Consider the following 17,629-nt stretch of genomic DNA (forward strand, 5'->3'; position numbering starts at 1 on the left):
GTGTGTGTGTGTGCGTGGGTGCGTGTGTGTGTGTGTGTGGTGGGTTGCGTGTGTGTGTGTGTTTATGCACATTCTGTGTCACTTGAGTGAAGGATGAAGGCACTAGGACTCTCTCTGCTAAGTTGTTGGTTTTTTTTTTGTTGGAAACTGGATTGCAACTTAACTGCACAAGAGACCAGACTGGCTGGGCCAAAGTGTCCTTCATGTTGATGTTTCGGTGGAAGGAAAACTGCACACTGAGACGGATTCCAGGTTTATATCAAGAGGATTTGAGAAGCAGCAGCAGCAGCATGTTATCAGTGGACATATGTACTTTGAGACGCACCAGAAGGATACGGGGCATGTTCATGAGCTGGCACCCCGGTGTCTCTGGACCTAATAGAGAGGATGAATGCTGGGACGGGTGGTATCTGTGTGGTCTGCTCACTGAAAGACACAGATGGGTTATCCCTGCAACCGCTCACTCTCACTCAAAGCGTATGACCACGGGCTGGCTCTCCAAGCCTCTTTCCGGCATTTGTTTAATTTTGAGCCCTTTGTGTTTGTCTCTCTTCAGCTCCTCAATTGAAAGGAGCCGCTTTGCCTCTCTTTGCCTCTCTTTTCGGCAGTGAGGAGAATGACAATAATGAGTCCTGGCGGCTCTCCACTGCTTCACTCACACAAACATTCACACTAATAATACCAGGAACACAGACGTCAAGCTAAATGCAGACATTGACGCTGCGGCACACATGCATCCGTATCTACACACATACATGCAATGTGAAATGAATGCTAGTAGCCATAAGCCATTTGTGCAAATATATGTCAGTTGTTTCTCTGCAATTTTACTGCAAAGTAAGCATATATATATATATATAGAGAGAGTATTTTATAACATGCCACTCTTTTATATTTTATTATAATTCTGCCAGGTTGATTGCAGAGGTAAAGGAGAGTATATATTGTGGGAAGTGTCTCTGTTTTGCTTGTGTTCATCTTTAATCCGCCTGCATAACGACTCACGCTGGGTGGCCTGCTGGTTCGATGCCCAAATGTATTGAATTTAAACAGAGAGGGCTCACACGAGTCACAAATGGGAGACTCTATAGATTTACAAAGTGTAATTCAAACAATCAGTGGGGTGGTGTTGTGTGCAGCACACAGAAACCAAGCAAATAGCCGTCCCCGGTGCAGTGAAAGGAAAACATAGCTATTGTTGTTGCATGTTAGAGCCCGGATGCAGGGAGTGTTTCTCACCCAGAACATAACTTGTTTATATTCAGGCTGAATCTCACGGTTTTACTCAGTGTTACTTTATGACCGCTCGGCTGCAGAGTTGGGAAACAAAGATTTACTTCCCGAGCAGCTTGTCAGTCAATCGGTGTGTGGAGCTGAAGAAGTGGCAGGTCAGAGAGTTTAAAGTCTGTTTTTTTCCCCCCTTCAACTCCCATTCAGAGCTTGTCTGCTGTGCCAAATTTGACTGAGAACATTTTAGCCGTGACGTATTAGGGCTTGGGGTTAGAAAACTGCTCAACAATAGCTTGGAAACGCCGCGAGTCACGGCTCAGTGTTCATACAGTCCCGCTGATTGAAGAATGGTCACCCAGAAACAAGCTACCATCCACAGTGTGAATTATTTATGCGTCGGCACTGAAGCAGCAGAACTTTGTTTGGGTGGCTGCTGTGATAAGCTTTGTATTTATACTCTCCTCAGATGAGATTATGTTTTTTTTTTTTATTTCCATGCTCATTGTTCAGTGTTTATTGCTGTCAATCAATGCTTCAATCACTACCTCTCTATTAAATATATAATGTATATATACCATAGCAATGACAGAGTATTTGAGCATTATTGTTACTTCCTCTGCGTTGAATGAGTTAATGATGCATTTGGCAATAAGGAGAGTCTCTGGTGTGGAGAAGGATTATTACTGTTTTAAAGGAAGAGGCTGAACTGGTCCTCTGAGTCCCGAGGCAAAGGTTTCCTAGAGCTTTGTTATATTTTCACCGTCCAATTTTGGCTTTACAGGTGCATCCCAGTGAATTAGAATAGATTTTAAAAGCTGATTTATTTCAGTACTTCAACTCAAAAATGGAAAAATATGTGTTATATAGATTTATTACACAGAGTGATATAATTAAAATATTTTTTTCCTGTTAATATTGATCATTGAGGGTGATTATGGCTTAATGTATTGAAAAAGGATACTTAATAGAGAACGCCATTGCTAGTTCTCTATAAACAAACAAAATGTTATTGCTGAAGAAGCTGACTACTTAGAGTGCAGTATCCAAACACATTTTTTCCTTTCACTAAACTTTCCATCATGGAATAAAGCTCTGCTAACTGGCAGCTTATCTTACAATTATCTTTTGCGACTTCCCCTTCTCATGGAGGGTGTCCGTGTTTTTCTCTCAGTAAATCAGAACTTTATGGACTGTACAGTAGGTGGACTCAACACTTGGTTGCTTTTAGAGCATGAAGTTTTCTAAAACTTCCCAGTGATTGACTGCACTGACTTAGACTTGATAAAATAGAGTGGACCAACACCAGCAGATGACGTGGTGTTGGACCACCATGTCACCTGCTGTACAAACTTCACTCTGGACTTCAAGCAACAAGGATTTTGTGCCACTCCACTCTTCCCACAAACTTTGGGATCTTCATATCCAAATAAAATACACTATCCCTATCGCTCGTGCACTTTATCTACCAAACTTTGTCCTTCCACTCAACTTTCCATTATTTTGTCATATCGCCGGGTCAGACCTTGTCGGAATGGGCCTTTTCTTTCATATGGGAGGCATCCTTGTAACTTTCCACATATAGCTTGAGTGTCGCTTGACAAAGAGAGCAGAGTCTGAAAAGTTGTTTCTTATACAAATATAAGCACAATTAAATATATGAATAGGAGGAACATCTATTGCATTCACTTCAAACATACCCTTCATTTCTTATACTTAAAAAAACAAATCTAGAAACAACACTTATAAGGTCAAATTGTGTGATGATGCTTTATTTATGATGCTGTTTGCACACTCACTCTAACCACGTTTCTTCCTTTCACTAAACTTTCCATTGATATGTTTGGATTTAGTTCCATTAATCACCAACCTATTTTGCAATTGCCTTTTGCGATGTATCGTTTTTGTGGAGCATGTCAGCGTATGTCTCTCAATACAGCAATTCATAACATAATATCCCATAAAAAAATTCTTTTTTGACCTTATGTGATATTTTGATATTTTCTGAAACAAAAATTTGGGTTTTTATTAGCAGTGAGCCATATTCATCAACATTAACAAGAATAAAAATTTGAAATCACTCTAGTGAATTCATGTAATATCTGAGTTTTTCTTTTTTTTTATTGAACTACAGAATAAACGAAGTACTTGATTTTCTTATTTACTGAGATGCATCTGTGTTTAGGATCACTTTGGGGAAAGTTACACGGGAAGATACAAGTCTTTTTTTCCTCTTAGAAAAAAACTGAAAAACTCGAGGGAATAACTACTATCAGAGACTCTTCACAATTTAGATACAGGATCACATAAAATGAGCTTTAAACCCTCGAGTTCGTTAGTTTAAAATTTTCACCTGAAAAGTCCCTAAATAATTGCCCTATTGAGCCTTAGACCATAGTGATTAACCTTGGGGTCTGTGGCGAAGAGACACTTGAAACAGTTCAGAAAACCCTCCTTGTTCCCATCACCAAGCCAGAGTGGGATCTTTCTGCTTCTGCTTCATCAGCGTAAATAACGACCTCATAATGATGAGTCTGAGGAAGCTTAAAAGCTTAAATCTCCCTTTAAGCTCTTTCTGCAAAAGAAACTCTGCATATATTTTCTTCTTATTAGCTGCAGTCTCATCAACCTGACGTTTTTTTCCCCTCAATTTTAACAGATGGTCCTGGTGCTCGGACCTCCGAGGTGGAAGAGGTTAAAGGTCTCAGTTAGGCAGATTAGGTTACTTTTGGGTAGAGCCAGGCTAGTTTAGCCCTGTTTCTTTATCTTAATGCTAAACCCAACCACCCAGTTCATGAACCAAAACACATATACACAGAATATACGTGGATTATGGTATCAATCCTCTTGTTTAACTCTTGGGAATGGAGGGGTTTTTTTGTGATATCACTTGCAGTCTTTCCTGTTCGGACATTAATAATTTGCATAAGCATTTAACACTTTGTGTTTTAAGATTAATATTTAAATAAGCAAACAAATGTTAGAGGGAAACCAATAAGTATTTGGACCGCAGTACAGATTGCACTTGTGATGGAGATTGCACAGCACATATTGTAAGATCAATTCATGATACAGCAAGAAATAAAATCTACTTTGAGGACCAAAAGAAACGAAATCACACATTCACTTGTGATGTACAAAAGTATTTACAACCGTTAGACTTTTTCACATTTGGCCACAATAACCACATGAGCTTCAATGTATTTTATTTGTTTATATATTCTTATTTTTTAATGACAGACGCAAAACGCTAACTAGCGCATAATTGCAAAGTGGAAGGGAAAGTATACAACAGCAGTCACAGCTGCTTTAGTCTAAATTTTTTTTATTTTCAAATTTTGCCACAGAGTCTCAATTGGATATGTTTGTACTTTGACTGGGCCATCCTAATACGAATATATTTTGATCTAGCCCATCCCTTTGTATTTATGGTTGTGCTTTCTGGGTATTTTTTCTGCCAGGAGTTGTAATGCTCTCCTGTGTGTTTAGATAGACTGCCATCTCTTAGTAGGTGATGTGTATCATTTACCTTTCACTTTACAATTATGTAGGACTTTGTGTTGGACTGTCACACAAAATCTCAATGCAACACATTTTATCTTGGAACTGCAATGCGTTGCTTCACAAAATATCAAAGAGTTCAAGGTGCACTCTGTATATTATGTGTTATGCACATTTTCACCAAGCATTCTGTTTTAATGCATGAAATCTGATCAGTTTGACAGGAAACTTTCATTCTACAAACATCTGGATTTATCTGTCCTGCCTCTTCGTGCAGCTATACAGTGGACATGTTTGTATCTCTTAGATGTCCTTCTCCTGTGTGAACTTCCAACATCAGTGTGCTATGTACTGTTAAGATAACTCTCTCCAGCTCCCAGTGTCTGAATAAACTCTAGTTATCCCCTACTGAACTCTGTAACATCCTATAACCTGTCATATCCATACTGTGTATGACATAGTGGATACTTTAGAGACATATCAGTAACTTCATTTTAGGTGTCCATTACAACAAATCTCTACTCTGCAAATACTTTGTACTGCTGTAGCCTATGTAGAGACAAGAAAGCAACACTCTTTTTTTTTTGCTGCTACACCATTTGTGCCCTTTTATGATGTCTTTGTATAAAACGATGCAGGTTTATGTTGTATTAACTTGTAAGTTAATTGGTTCATTGTCCTCATTAAAAGTGTACTCTGCGTCCTCGACTATATCCAGAATTATACCAGAATACAACCATGATGTTACAGATGTTATTAAAGGAAATGTCTTATTTTTCATATGTGCTCTGGTTCTCTTCCTGCTTCCACCTCCTCTGTTCCTTTGTTTCTTTAGTTTTTTAATCTCTCGTTGGACCGTAATGAAAGGTAAACAGATGCTTTTCATTATGCTGCCACCCTGGGAGTTGGACACTGAGAGAAAGTGCGTATGCGCTGTGACGCTGTGTTGTTAGACATAATATTGTTGCTGCGCCTCCTCTCGTCTGTGCTGCTGAGTCAGAAGTACAAACGTGTGCAAGCCCTCACTATTTATTTACTCAGATTCATGTGAGGCCTCAGATTTGAGTTTTATTATCCTTAATATGCATCTGAGTCAGTTTACTTGTGCCACTGTGGGAACAATGTCCAATACTGGCGAAACTCTAACAGACCTATTTTTTTTCTCCTGTGTTCGTATTGCGTCTGTGCAGCAGAATTAGTCCAAATTGGTTCTCCTGCTTCTTGCTTAGACCTTGTAAGCATTTTACTATAAATTAATGATGTGGTGAAATAACGTGTTCAACATTGTGTAAAAAAATTCAAACTGCCTATAATTTATTTTAAGTTAAGGCCAAAATGATTAATATACCTGATAGATTTAGGTCTATCCATCCTTCCATCCGTTGTCTCTTTTCTATGCAGGGTCACCTGGAGTCTAATGCCAATCTGTAAGAGCGAGGTTAAGCCCTGCACAGGTTGGCAGTGCAACACAGAGCAACAAAAAAACACAAGACAAGCAATCAAGCACACACACGTAGGAGGAATCTAGAGAAACCAATGATCTGCGATAGGAACCGGATTACCTGTAGAGACCCAACAGGTCTTTTTCCATGCAGAAAGACCTCAGGCTGGGATTCCCAGGTTTAAATTAGTCTTTATTTTATGGGAATGTTTCTTTCTGACTAATTTTAAGGCTTTGATTTTGTCCATCCAGAGTCCTGAATTTAATGAGAATGTGTGAAGGGAGCTAAAGATTATGGAGGCCTTTCATTCTCAAAGACCTGAAGCATCATCAAAGACAAATTATTAAAGTACCAACATGCAAAAAAATGGTAAGCAGTGATAAAATCCTCCTTTTTCCTTTTTCTTATAGACATATGAAGGTTTTCATAAAAACTGACAGACATTAGGAACTGTTCATAATTTCATTCAATGTGATAAAAACAACCAGAGCCATCTTTAAAAAAAAGTAAACCCAGATAATGATACTGCCACCACCATACTGCACATTAGGCATAGTTTTCTTTTGGCAGAACTCAGTGTTGTTTTTGTGCCAAACTCTTTAAGAGATCGTCCAAAAATCTGGAGAACTAAGACGGAAATGAGACAAGCTGGTTACTTAAAGAATGTAATTATATAAAGAAACGTGCACCTCAAGACTTTTCCACAGTGCTGGAATTACAGGTTGCTAAATTATGGACATGTATTAAATTTTAATGATTTCCTGGAAAGGAAAGGAAAGGAAAGGAAAGGAAAGGAAAGGAAAGGAAAGGAAAGGAAAGGAAAGGAAAGGAAAGGAAAGGAAAGGAAAGGAAAGGAAANGGAAAGGAAAGGAAAGGAAAGGAAAGGAAAGGAAAGGAAAGGAAAGGAAAGGAAAGGAAAGGAAAGGAAAGGAAAGGAAAGGAAAGGAAAGGAAAATGTAAGATGAGAAAAAGGGAATAGTAGTGGAGGATGAGAAGAGCTAAGTGCTGCTGCCAACCTCTCTGTTGAAAGGGCATAATGCCCGCTCTAAATATAGCAGCCAGATTGGGGAGACAGGGAGCAAGAAAAGGACAGAGTGAGTCATGTATAGACATAGAGAGGATGTCTTCTCTCTAGGATCTACTCAGTTCAGCTCTTTGCACGTTAATCCTTCTAACATTTGACTAAATATTCCCAAAAACCAGAAGGATGCGGTGTCTGTCTTTGACTCCTTGCATATGTTACACACATCCTCTTTTCCTCTTGGCCTCTCTTCCATTCCTCCCTCTACAACCCTCACTTTGTGGCTTTGTCTGCTTGTATCAGGACTTCCTGTATTTTTCCACCTTGCTGTTCCCTCTCTGTTTTTTCTAATAACTACAACCATGGTTTCCTCCCTGCTTATGTAGCAGCAGCTGTGTTGAAGCAGGTACTGGCCGCTATCAGGTCTGTGTATTGTCAGATGGTATCAGCTCCTCTGTGTGAGTCTGTGTGACAAAAAGGCAGATAACACAGACCAGGGGTAGAAAGAGGGAGATTTAGTTCGACGTTAGAAAGGCAGGGAACATTCAAGCGTGTTCGCAGGACAGTGAGTGTTTTTTTAGGCGAATACAAAGAGGCTTTTTTTTTTCATTTTACACAAAAAATGGTGTTATCTTTAACAGAAACATGGCCCAGACCCTGCCTGTCTCACTCCACTGAAGGACATCGGTCTTGATAAAAGATCTGTGCCTCTTTTGTCACTACATGGGAAAGTGTCCGCAAAGAGAACAGGCAGAGGATAAAGTATGAAGATGGCAGAGATGATATGGAAATTCCTCTGAGTTACTGCAAAATAACTTGATGTTTGTCTTCATCGCTACAGCAGGGAAATGGGAACTGAACTTTTTCTTTAGTAAATACATTTTTAATGATGTTTTTTGACATGGCAATGAAATTCGATTCTGTAACAGCACAAGTAATCCACGCATTAAAAGAAATCAAATCCATAAAAGACTTTGAGTAATAAAGTGGATTTACCTTTACAGCCTCAAGAAGCCTCCGGTATTAAGAAACTATTCCCAGGTGTTGCTCAGGGATTTTAACCCATTTTTCCACAAGTTTGGGAACATATTCATAGCCAATACTACTGCTATTATTTGCAACAGTAAGATTACAAAGATCTTGAGAGAGCTTTCTGCTTTGCCTCATCATGTGTGATAACATGGCAATGAGAATTTTTTATAGGACATCTATTAAGACTAAACAATCTTATGGTATTTTGCACCTATCCAGAGAAGGGTTGCTTTTAAAACATCTTCAGTGCCATTTTGTACCTCTGTTCAACACGTATTCCTGTCACTCTACTTTATTACACAAAACACAATTTGCAGATTTAAGAAATACGCTAAGAGAGAAAAACATTGACACGCCCAATAATTACTTTACACATCCATATCATGCTGCGCATATACCACTAAAAATAGGTCAAAAGTGAAGCAGTTAATTTCTGTTGAAGTATCACAGTCAAGTATCTTCATCTGCTGGACACCATGAATATTTATATGCAATGTTGCAATGTTTCAAAGGTTGAAAACATATTCATTCAGAACTTATTAACAGATCAACATATTTTTGTACAATATTTTTGATTAAGAAAAGAGATCCAGGGACAAAGAAAAGAAAATCCCTATTTCTTTTATGACTTGACATGGGTAAATGTCAAATAACAAGTTTGATGGGCTATGCAGATGCCCTGACACATTGAGGTGAGATACAAAAACTGACATGTTGGTTGAACTGAATGAGGGGGTCGGGTCATGCTCAGACAGGATGGTCGAGAGCTACGCATGGTTTTGTGGTTGGGGGTCCAGCAGCGAAATGTTCGAGGACATAGCTGTGGTTTAGGCAGGCTTGATCCTGTCAGGAAGAGGATGCAGGTACCAGCAGGAGTGATTGGACATCAGAGAGCTTTGCTGGATCTTATCTTTATTTTTCCATACCATATATCTGCAGGTCGACTCACCTGAGGCGGCAGCCAATCAGGTGTTTTTGTGTCTCCGGGCGTTCCTGTTTGCTGTAGCGCAAAAGTTGAATTATTACTTAATGACAAAATGTCAACAGTTGCAAAAATATGCACATCTTTTGAACTTTTTCACATTTTGTGATGTTAAGACCACAAATTTCATCATATTTTCTTTAGATTTTATGTGGTAAATCAGCATTAAGTGGGATTTACTTTAAAGTGATAAGAAAAAGACAAATTGTTTTTTTGTTTTTTTTTTTATTTAACTTTTTACAAATAAAAATTGGTAGTCAGCACAGAGAAACTGGGGCAGTATGCAGTGGGACAACAACCCTAAACATACAAGCAGAGCTACCATGGAATGGCTTAAGTTAAAGCATATTTACAGAGTGTGTCAGAATGACCCAGTCAAAGCCCAGACCTAAAAACAATAGGGAATCTGTTTGAAAACTTTAAAACTGATTGTGAGAGACACTCATTCTAATATGACTGAGTTTAAGTTTTTTTGCAAACAAGAATGAACATAAATGTTTTATAATTTTGGGCATTGGATTATATATTTTAACCCTTCCTTTTCAGTTTTGAATGATTACAGAAGACTTCAGTGCTTTAAAACACAACAGTGCTTAAAAACACAACAATTTGAGGCATACATTTTAATAATAATAGAGCCATTTTTTTTTCTTTCCTAAAATATCTGTTGATTTTTTTGGAAAATTATGTACTTAAGCAGAATTAAATTTATCCAGGATTCAAGGGTGCAAGAAAATGGATGGATGGATATTTGTAACACCATGGTTGTTATCTATTTTTAAGAATAACAAGAGTTAATGGTTTCGGTATCTGTGTTGCCTTTGGTACTCTGCTGTTGGAATGTCAGAAAAAAAATGTGTTGCCCCCTGGTGGTCAAATGATGAATACGCAGTAATATTACCCCTCAACTCATCAATGTTTTTCTATTTTTCATTTACTATATTCGTTATGTAAAATTAACTAGGCTAAAATAAGTTAAATTTGGTTGTTATTTTTATTGTCCTATGTTGATTATAATTACATTTTACCTAGGAGTAATGTTGCCCTCTGGTGACGAAAGCGGCACAACTCCGGGGACTTTCAGTCTCAGTAAAGGAGACGTGGCAGTGACGTCAATTCCGGAAATGACCCGGATCGGAACTTTAACTGTAAGGTTGGTTACTTCTCATCAGAAACATCGAGAAGCCACATTAAAATGGTGTGATACCGACTCAAGTAAGTTGAAACAAAGATAAATTTTGATGTTTCAAGCCAAAAAAGACTTCATCTTGTCAGTTTAGACATTATTAAGTCACGGCAATAATGAAGGAATCGCTCGAAAAACCTGTTAGCATCGCTTAGCTAACGTTAGGCCGTGATCAGCTGTACGTGGTGATGGGCGGCCTGGTCCTAGACTTCAGATTAATCATCTTTACCTAATGATATGTATATTTAGCTCTCAGTAGGTCTCTGTGTTAGTTACGACCGATATCTCTTATTTATTATCTAGTTTTTTCTAGTTGACTTCAACATATCTGTAGCTGTTGAAATCGACGGTGCCGGTTGAGTGTTGTTTTGTATTTCTTATCTGGTGTTTTGTGTATTTCTCATCGTCCCTTCAGAGAGGTTTCCATATGTTGTTTTTTTTTCTGTCACAGACATGCGTATGCCTTTGTTAATGAAGAACACCCCGTCTTGGATGTAGGTTTCTCGGTACATCTGGTGGTCGTCTTGCTCATTATTCACCAGACCCGCTTGAGGAGGAGGATCCGGTCGTTTCCAGTGATCCACAGCGGGTTTCTAACCCTCTAATCGGCGCCACGATGACGTGCCGCGACCGAACCTTGGAGTTTCAGTCGGCCTGTAAATCTCTCCAGGGCAGACAGGTATGTTGGTGGAAACACCCTCATCATCAGAGCACAACAATAACAACAGCAAAAATTGTCCCAAACTTCAATACATACGCAAACACATAGCCCACATTAGGTCATTTATTTTTATGATCAAGTATAACCAACTATATAAACACTTCTGCTTAGCTTTAAGTTTTTCGTATTTATTTTTGTGGTTTGGTTCCACTTTTGGTTTCTTCAGATTTAGACAGAGCGCCAGCTCCAGTTTAAAAGGCAGATCTTGATTCGGCTCATTTCAACAGGTTGTTTATATTTTCACCAATAACTTTAATTGACAAAATACAATTTGTCAGTTGTATTCACATTTTCAGGTTATATCTCTATTTTCTGTCCAGTTTCTATTCAAATAATTACAAAAACAGTGTGTTTTTAGTAGAAGACTTATTTTGAGGCTATTAATGAATGATTAAAAGTGGCTGAAAAGGGACCTTTCGGTGATGTTTGCCTTATCTAGATTACACAAAAAGCTTTTTTTAGAGTAATTTTAGACACTATGCTTCAATACACAACTTTGAGAACGTTTTGTAACGAATATCTTCATTATTTTTGTGCAGTTTTAAAAGTTAAAACATATTGTTTTACTGCTTTTTAAATGAAGTTAATTTAAATGTTCAGATGTTTCCACAAACATGCTCCAGGCTGCTGCTTCTGAAAGTAATTAAACTGAATGTTTGGGAAATTAAAACCAAAACATTGTTGGTTTAGGTTTTTTTTTAATCATTATTTTGATACTATCTACAGTAAGACGTTGAAATTTGGTAGCCAAGGTGTGAAAGCACTACTGTACATTAACAAAGTTTTACTTAACTGTTGAACTTATCAATCCAGTTAAAGCTAAGGTGTTAACAAGATACGTTTAGTCAGTTTTTGTATTTAATGTTGGTTCTTTATGTGTATCATATTGTCTTTAAAATTATTAAATATCTTACTGAAACCCTGTGATATATTAGTTAAAAAGAAAAATGTGATCAAATAGACATTTTGCAGCAAATTAACCAATTGACAATGCACTGATTGTTTTTTACAAAACCTGTCTGTTAGAATAAAGAGTAAAAGCTAATGGGGGGATTTTCTTTTTACCAGGGAAACTGAAAGATGATGAACTCCTTTTTCTTCCCCTTTGGTGATAACGTGGAGTCATATAGAGGAACACATTGTATGTTCTTCTTCATGTAAGTCTGATCACTTTGTTCTTGTGTTCCTCCTGTAGCAGAATGGAGTGCAGCCCAGTAAACCAGCTCACAACGCTCTCAGGCAACACAGCGACTTCACACTTATGGCCAAGTAAGAGCCTCTTTCTCTGCCTCTGTGTGTGTTTTTGCAGCTCAGATATTTGCTCTCTCTACATGTTTTTAAGTGTCAAAGTACACTCACCCATATGTTTTACTTTAAGTCATTGGAGAAAATTGATTCAAAATGAAATAAAAAAAATTCTGAATACATGCTCTTTAACGGTGCGGTTGGCTAATAAAGCTGTGTTTCTGTTTGATCTTGTAGGAGAATTGGAAAAGACTTGAGCAATACGTTTGCCAAATTGGAAAAACTCACTATTTGTAAGTATTTATGTTTTACATTGCTTCTGCAGTAATAAAAGCTTTGTGCAGCTTTGATCAAAACGCTGATTCTGTTTGCTGCCGGTGTGTCGTTTCAGTGGCCAAAAGAAAATCTCTATTTGACGACAAGGCGGTGGAGATAGAGGAACTCACCTACATCATTAAGCAAGTGAGTTGATTTAGCGGTGAGCTTAGTGTGAGTTTACACTCGGTGAAATGTTTTCACACTGACTCATCCTTCTGCTGCGTTTGTGTCTGCAGGATATCAACAGTCTGAACAAACAGATCGCACAGCTGCAGGACCTGGTGAGGTCCCGCGCCGCTCCGGGTGGCCGGCACATCCAGACCCACTCAAACACCATCGTGGTGTCGTTACAGGTAGCCCACAGTCTCAGGTTTCTTGTTCAGACTCCACAGGCAGATGGGACCTAAATGATGATAAACCCTCTTTGATTTTGGCCAGGATTAACAACCTGTGCAAAGTAAAAACTAAAATGTATCAGTGTTTTGTTGTATTTATTTTGACTAAGAAAGTAGAAAAGAAGCAAATGTGTTTGTATTTCTGTTTGCATATAAGTAGAAGACATTTGGTGTGGTCTGAAAATATTAAATATTTGATTTTTGTCTTGTTTACAGTCCAAACTGGCATCCATGTCTAACGACTTTAAATCAGTCCTAGAAGTTCGAACTGAGGTGAGAGATTTTTTTTCTTCCTATAATATTGCACTTCAAAAAAATTTTTTTCATTTTTAGGTTGTGGTAAGATCTTGCTTTCCTTTTTTAACGTTTATCACTTACATTTTCCACAGAACCTGAAGCAGCAGCGCAGCAGGAGAGAGCAGTTCTCCCAGCCTCCTGCGGCGTCTTCTCCTATGATGGCCAATAACTTCAGTAAGTCTGAACGCTTCCTGGCTTCATGCATGATCAGTCAGCTTTACATGAGTGGCATCAAAGTAAAGACGTACAGCTTCATTGTGGCGCGTTTACTCTGCACTGATAAAGCCAGACGTTGTGCCAAAGCTGCGTTTCTGGCTGAACAGCCCATGTGGTCTGGGGAGATGAGCAGCTGCAGTTAATTCAAATCAAAAGCTAGAATGTTATCTGGACAGCCCAGAGGACATTTAGAGGAAGCTCTAAAATTTCTTCTTAAGAAATGGAAGCGTACATTTACATTACATCTGTGTGTGGAAGAAACGCATCCCTAACGTTCATTACCGTTTATTCAGAAATGGTCGTCTACATTAACCATCTTACAGTTTAGCTGGAAGGTATGGCTGCCTCCTACTCTCTTAATCATAGATCATTTTTATTTATATATTTATTTCCTGATACTATTTATTTGATAGGAACAGATGCAAAAAACGTAAATGAAAACAATCTACTACCTGCATCATCGTGTATATAATCATAGCTAATTAGCAACACAGACCCCTAGTAGGACTTTTCTTCATAAGAGCAGGCCTAGATGAGTAAATAATTTCTGTGTATAAATGAACTTTGCCTATAAAATGTTTACCACTACCCTTTGAATTCTGCTTTTTTAATGAAACATCAAAAAGCAGTTCAAAACTTAAGTGTTTCACTATTATTGTGTATTGTGTTTCATATTACTGTGTTTTATATAATCTGAAGAGATGCACCAATTAGGCCGAAATCCATTTTTACCAGGTAACACTGATTTGATCATTGATCAGTTGATCGAGAGCCGAAAATTATTGTCACTTTTTGCATTTATTGGATAAATTACCTGCATTAAAACTAAGAAGTTCAAAATATTGTCAGTCTTTAAACACAAACAGCACGGTTTACTTTGACAGCACCGTTCTGAGCTTAATAAAATCAAAAGTGTCAATAAAAATTTATATCGTGTCAGGCCTCACAGAAACCTGGAAAGCCGAATCACACAGAAAGACTGATTGGTGTGTTGAGTCGACCTTTTGAATGTTCTGATTGTAGTCGTGGTGCAGATCCATTTCAGTTAATTAGAAAATCACCTAAAAATTAAGTTTGTTTTAGTAAGTCAGTTAAGCTGAAAGTCAGATTACCACAGTGATGCATTTTGAGTGTTTGTCTGTTCTTGTTAAAGATGGCTGGTGGTTTTCAAAAACCAAAAATCCAGAGAGTTGAATAAAATCACCTAAAAAATAAATTTTTAATCCAGAAATGTCAGCCTGCTGAGAAGTTTGCCCAGTACATGCAGTCAGTACTTTGTTCACATGAATACATCTACCCCAATAACTGTATTTTGATCATGTGCTGTGGATTTTCATGAATTATTTGCATTACGAACAGATTCTATGAGCCAGTTGCTTTTGCACATCAACACTGAGCATGCTCTTCAGGTTTACTAGCACAGCCTAGGTTGTGGTGCCAGTACAGCTGTTGCAGTAGTGAACTGCTCGAAGTTTTTGTGAATGATTCTTACTGTATTTGGTCCTCTGTAATGCAAAGATTAAAAAATATTTTAGGGAGCCGCAAAAAAGGGGCCCAGGAGCCGCATGCAGCTCGCGAGCCGCGCAATGACTTCCAGGGCTATACAACCTCAAATTTAAAAGGTACTCCCCCCCTGGAACGCTTGCCTCACACAGCGGGTATTAGCAGCAACTGTATGTGCCCGCTGTTCTTTCAGCTTTTCCGCTGTAACATTCAGGGTTCTCGTTAAATCCCATTTATCATGCGTGTGTTTTTCCCTTCAGAAAGCTCGGTCCTGATGCAGGACGAGTCCCGGAGCATGGGGGATGTGGCCATCGACATGGACTCCCAGAGCAACCCTCTGCAGCTCCAGCTCATTGATGAGCAGGTACCCGGCTGCTGCTAGTCACTCGTACTGATGGACGAAATAGAAACAGCCAATTAAGAACAGATATTTAAACATCATCCTAGTTTGACAGTTCTTTAAAATCACTGAGGCTATTTGGGGAAGCCCAGATGGAGTCAGAGACTTTTCTTGAGATCAAAACTGGACATCCCGAATTTGCTGCTATTTCACTGCAGACATATTGCCCATATTGTCTTTTTTAATTAATGTATTTTTTATTAAATTCTTGATGATGTTTCCAGGACTCGTACATCCAAAGCCGTGCAGACACCATGCAGAACATCGAGAGCACCATTGTGGAGCTGGGCTCCATATTCCAGCAACTGGCTCACATGGTGAAGGAGCAAGAAGAGACCATCCAGAGGTGAGAGATGCGTGAGGATAGATCATATTATTCTCATATCTCTAATACTATTAAAGTTAATAACTAGAGAGTAAAACCTCTCAAATGGGTCTTCTAGAAATATTCTGCCATGTTTGAAACTCGGTGACAAGAGGAATATGTGTGGCTAAATATTTGTACTATCAGCGTTGTTCATGCACTGAATCTGTCAGATATTTAGCTGTTAATGTTTTAAAGATGGCTAATCTGACAGAAACACAGATATGACTGCCCCCTCTAACTCATCGTCTCCCTGCAGGATTGACGCCAACGTGGAGGACACACAGCTGAACGTCGAGGCCGCTCACACAGAAATCCTGAAATACTTCCAGTCAGTCTCCTCCAACCGCTGGCTGATGATCAAGGTCTTTCTTGTCCTCATAGTTTTCTTCATCATCTTTGTTGTCTTCTTCGCATAAAGAAAAGGGTTGGGCATCTGAAAGAGAGGAAAAGCGTATCAACTGAAGCTAATGTCGGACTGGGAGACGTCCACACCACACACTGAGAAGACGGACTTCTTTAGAACGGTTTGATGCCAACTTGGGGTGAATTCAAACAAACATGGACTCAGCCGATTATTTCCAAGCTATGGACTCGTGGTTCAACACTTTGAAAGATGAAGTGATTGAGCTCTGTCCAAACAAAACAAATAAATGGTGTAAAATCTCCAGTTTGTAGAGAGGAAAGGCTGCTCTGCGTTGTACTTTGACCAATTCTTTGTAAACATTTAATCAAAATGGCTGTAATTTAATAGTTTGATTCTGCAAACTGTCTTATAAAAATTGTTTCTTCTTCTTCTTTACCCTTTTATCCATTTTTTTTTACTTCCATTTCAACAGCAAACAATAGAACCGGAATCTATCCTCATATTAGTTTTCTTGGTGTTACTGGGAGAGATAATACCTTGTCTAATCATTATTTCTAAATTCACCATTCATTTATGCTGTGAACTGTTTTATCCAGTTACATTTTGTTCTGCTTTATTTGCCAAATGGGAACGCTCTAACCTGTGACGGGTACAGTCAGCTGAACTCAAGTCTGCAGAATAATTTGATGTAGAAACATGTTAAAAGAATTGTTACTGGAAATGTCCGGGAGTCATCAAGCGTTTCAAGTATTAAAGGGATAAACGGGACTCATTCATGCTGAGCCCCACAGAGGATCAGAACTAATGAAGGGGTTTCTCTGCTAATGAAGTGACTCGAGCTGCCAGATTCCCTGGAAGTATCTGGTTGGTTGTCTGCCCTCTTTACCTAATGTACAGGATGTTATTTAAATGATTGTCTCCTTTTGAGAAGACATGGTTCCTATTCTCCCACCAGTTTCTTTTAGCCAAATGCCTTGACTTTATTGTACAATGTGCAAATAGTTCTAATGATGTGTTGATGAGCGAGTGCACAATAATAAAACGAAATCGGATCCTGATGCTGATGTTTGGGAGTTTTGTTTTTTTTTTATGGTGAGATAATCAGGCAAATCAGATTTTTTCTTTCTATTTGCCAAAGTGACATGGTTTTTGTTTTAGTCTTTCATGTCTGTGCAGTTTTGTTGAAGTGGTTGCATAAACTGAATAGTTTTCAAATTGCATGCTAAGAGGCACAATGTGCAGAACCAACCAACTTTCTGCAGAAAGTGTAGCTTCAAACCTCCAAGCTTTGTGTGCTCTTCCAGAGAACTTTATGGACTGGTTTCTGATTGCCACTGCATCCAACCCTAGCATCACCACACTTACGCTTTTAGACTAAATTTTGTGAAGTGTAAAGTTTATAAAGACAGAAT

The 17,629-nt window shown here is 38.5% G+C and overlaps 1 protein-coding gene across 5 annotated transcripts; it reads left to right on the forward strand.

Moving 5' to 3' along the window:
- The first annotated feature begins 10,310 nt into the window (after positions 1-10,310).
- On the forward strand, positions 10,311-17,275 carry stx5a (syntaxin 5A). 5 transcript variants are annotated; one of them, XM_008420463.2, is made up of 12 exons: positions 10,311-10,420; positions 10,843-11,070; positions 12,311-12,381; positions 12,595-12,650; positions 12,749-12,819; positions 12,912-13,028; positions 13,287-13,343; positions 13,460-13,541; positions 15,119-15,205; positions 15,347-15,450; positions 15,711-15,832; positions 16,110-17,275. In XM_008420463.2, exons 2-12 carry the CDS (start codon positions 11,008-11,010, stop codon positions 16,267-16,269), a joined length of 990 nt encoding a protein of 329 aa, XP_008418685.1. In that variant the 5' UTR covers positions 10,311-10,420; positions 10,843-11,007; the 3' UTR covers positions 16,270-17,275. The 5 variants fall into 5 exon arrangements, with proteins under 5 accessions (XP_008418685.1, XP_008418684.1, XP_017162424.1 ...); XM_008420462.2 differs by having other exon boundaries at positions 10,313-10,420; positions 12,308-12,381; XM_017306935.1 differs by having other exon boundaries at positions 10,313-10,420; positions 10,890-11,070; positions 12,308-12,381.
- Positions 17,276-17,629: the final 354 nt, after the last annotated feature.

Source organism: Poecilia reticulata, linkage group LG10 (genome assembly GCF_000633615.1).
Source record: "Poecilia reticulata strain Guanapo linkage group LG10, Guppy_female_1.0+MT, whole genome shotgun sequence".
In the NCBI taxonomy this organism is placed as follows: domain Eukaryota; kingdom Metazoa; phylum Chordata; class Actinopteri; order Cyprinodontiformes; family Poeciliidae; genus Poecilia; species Poecilia reticulata.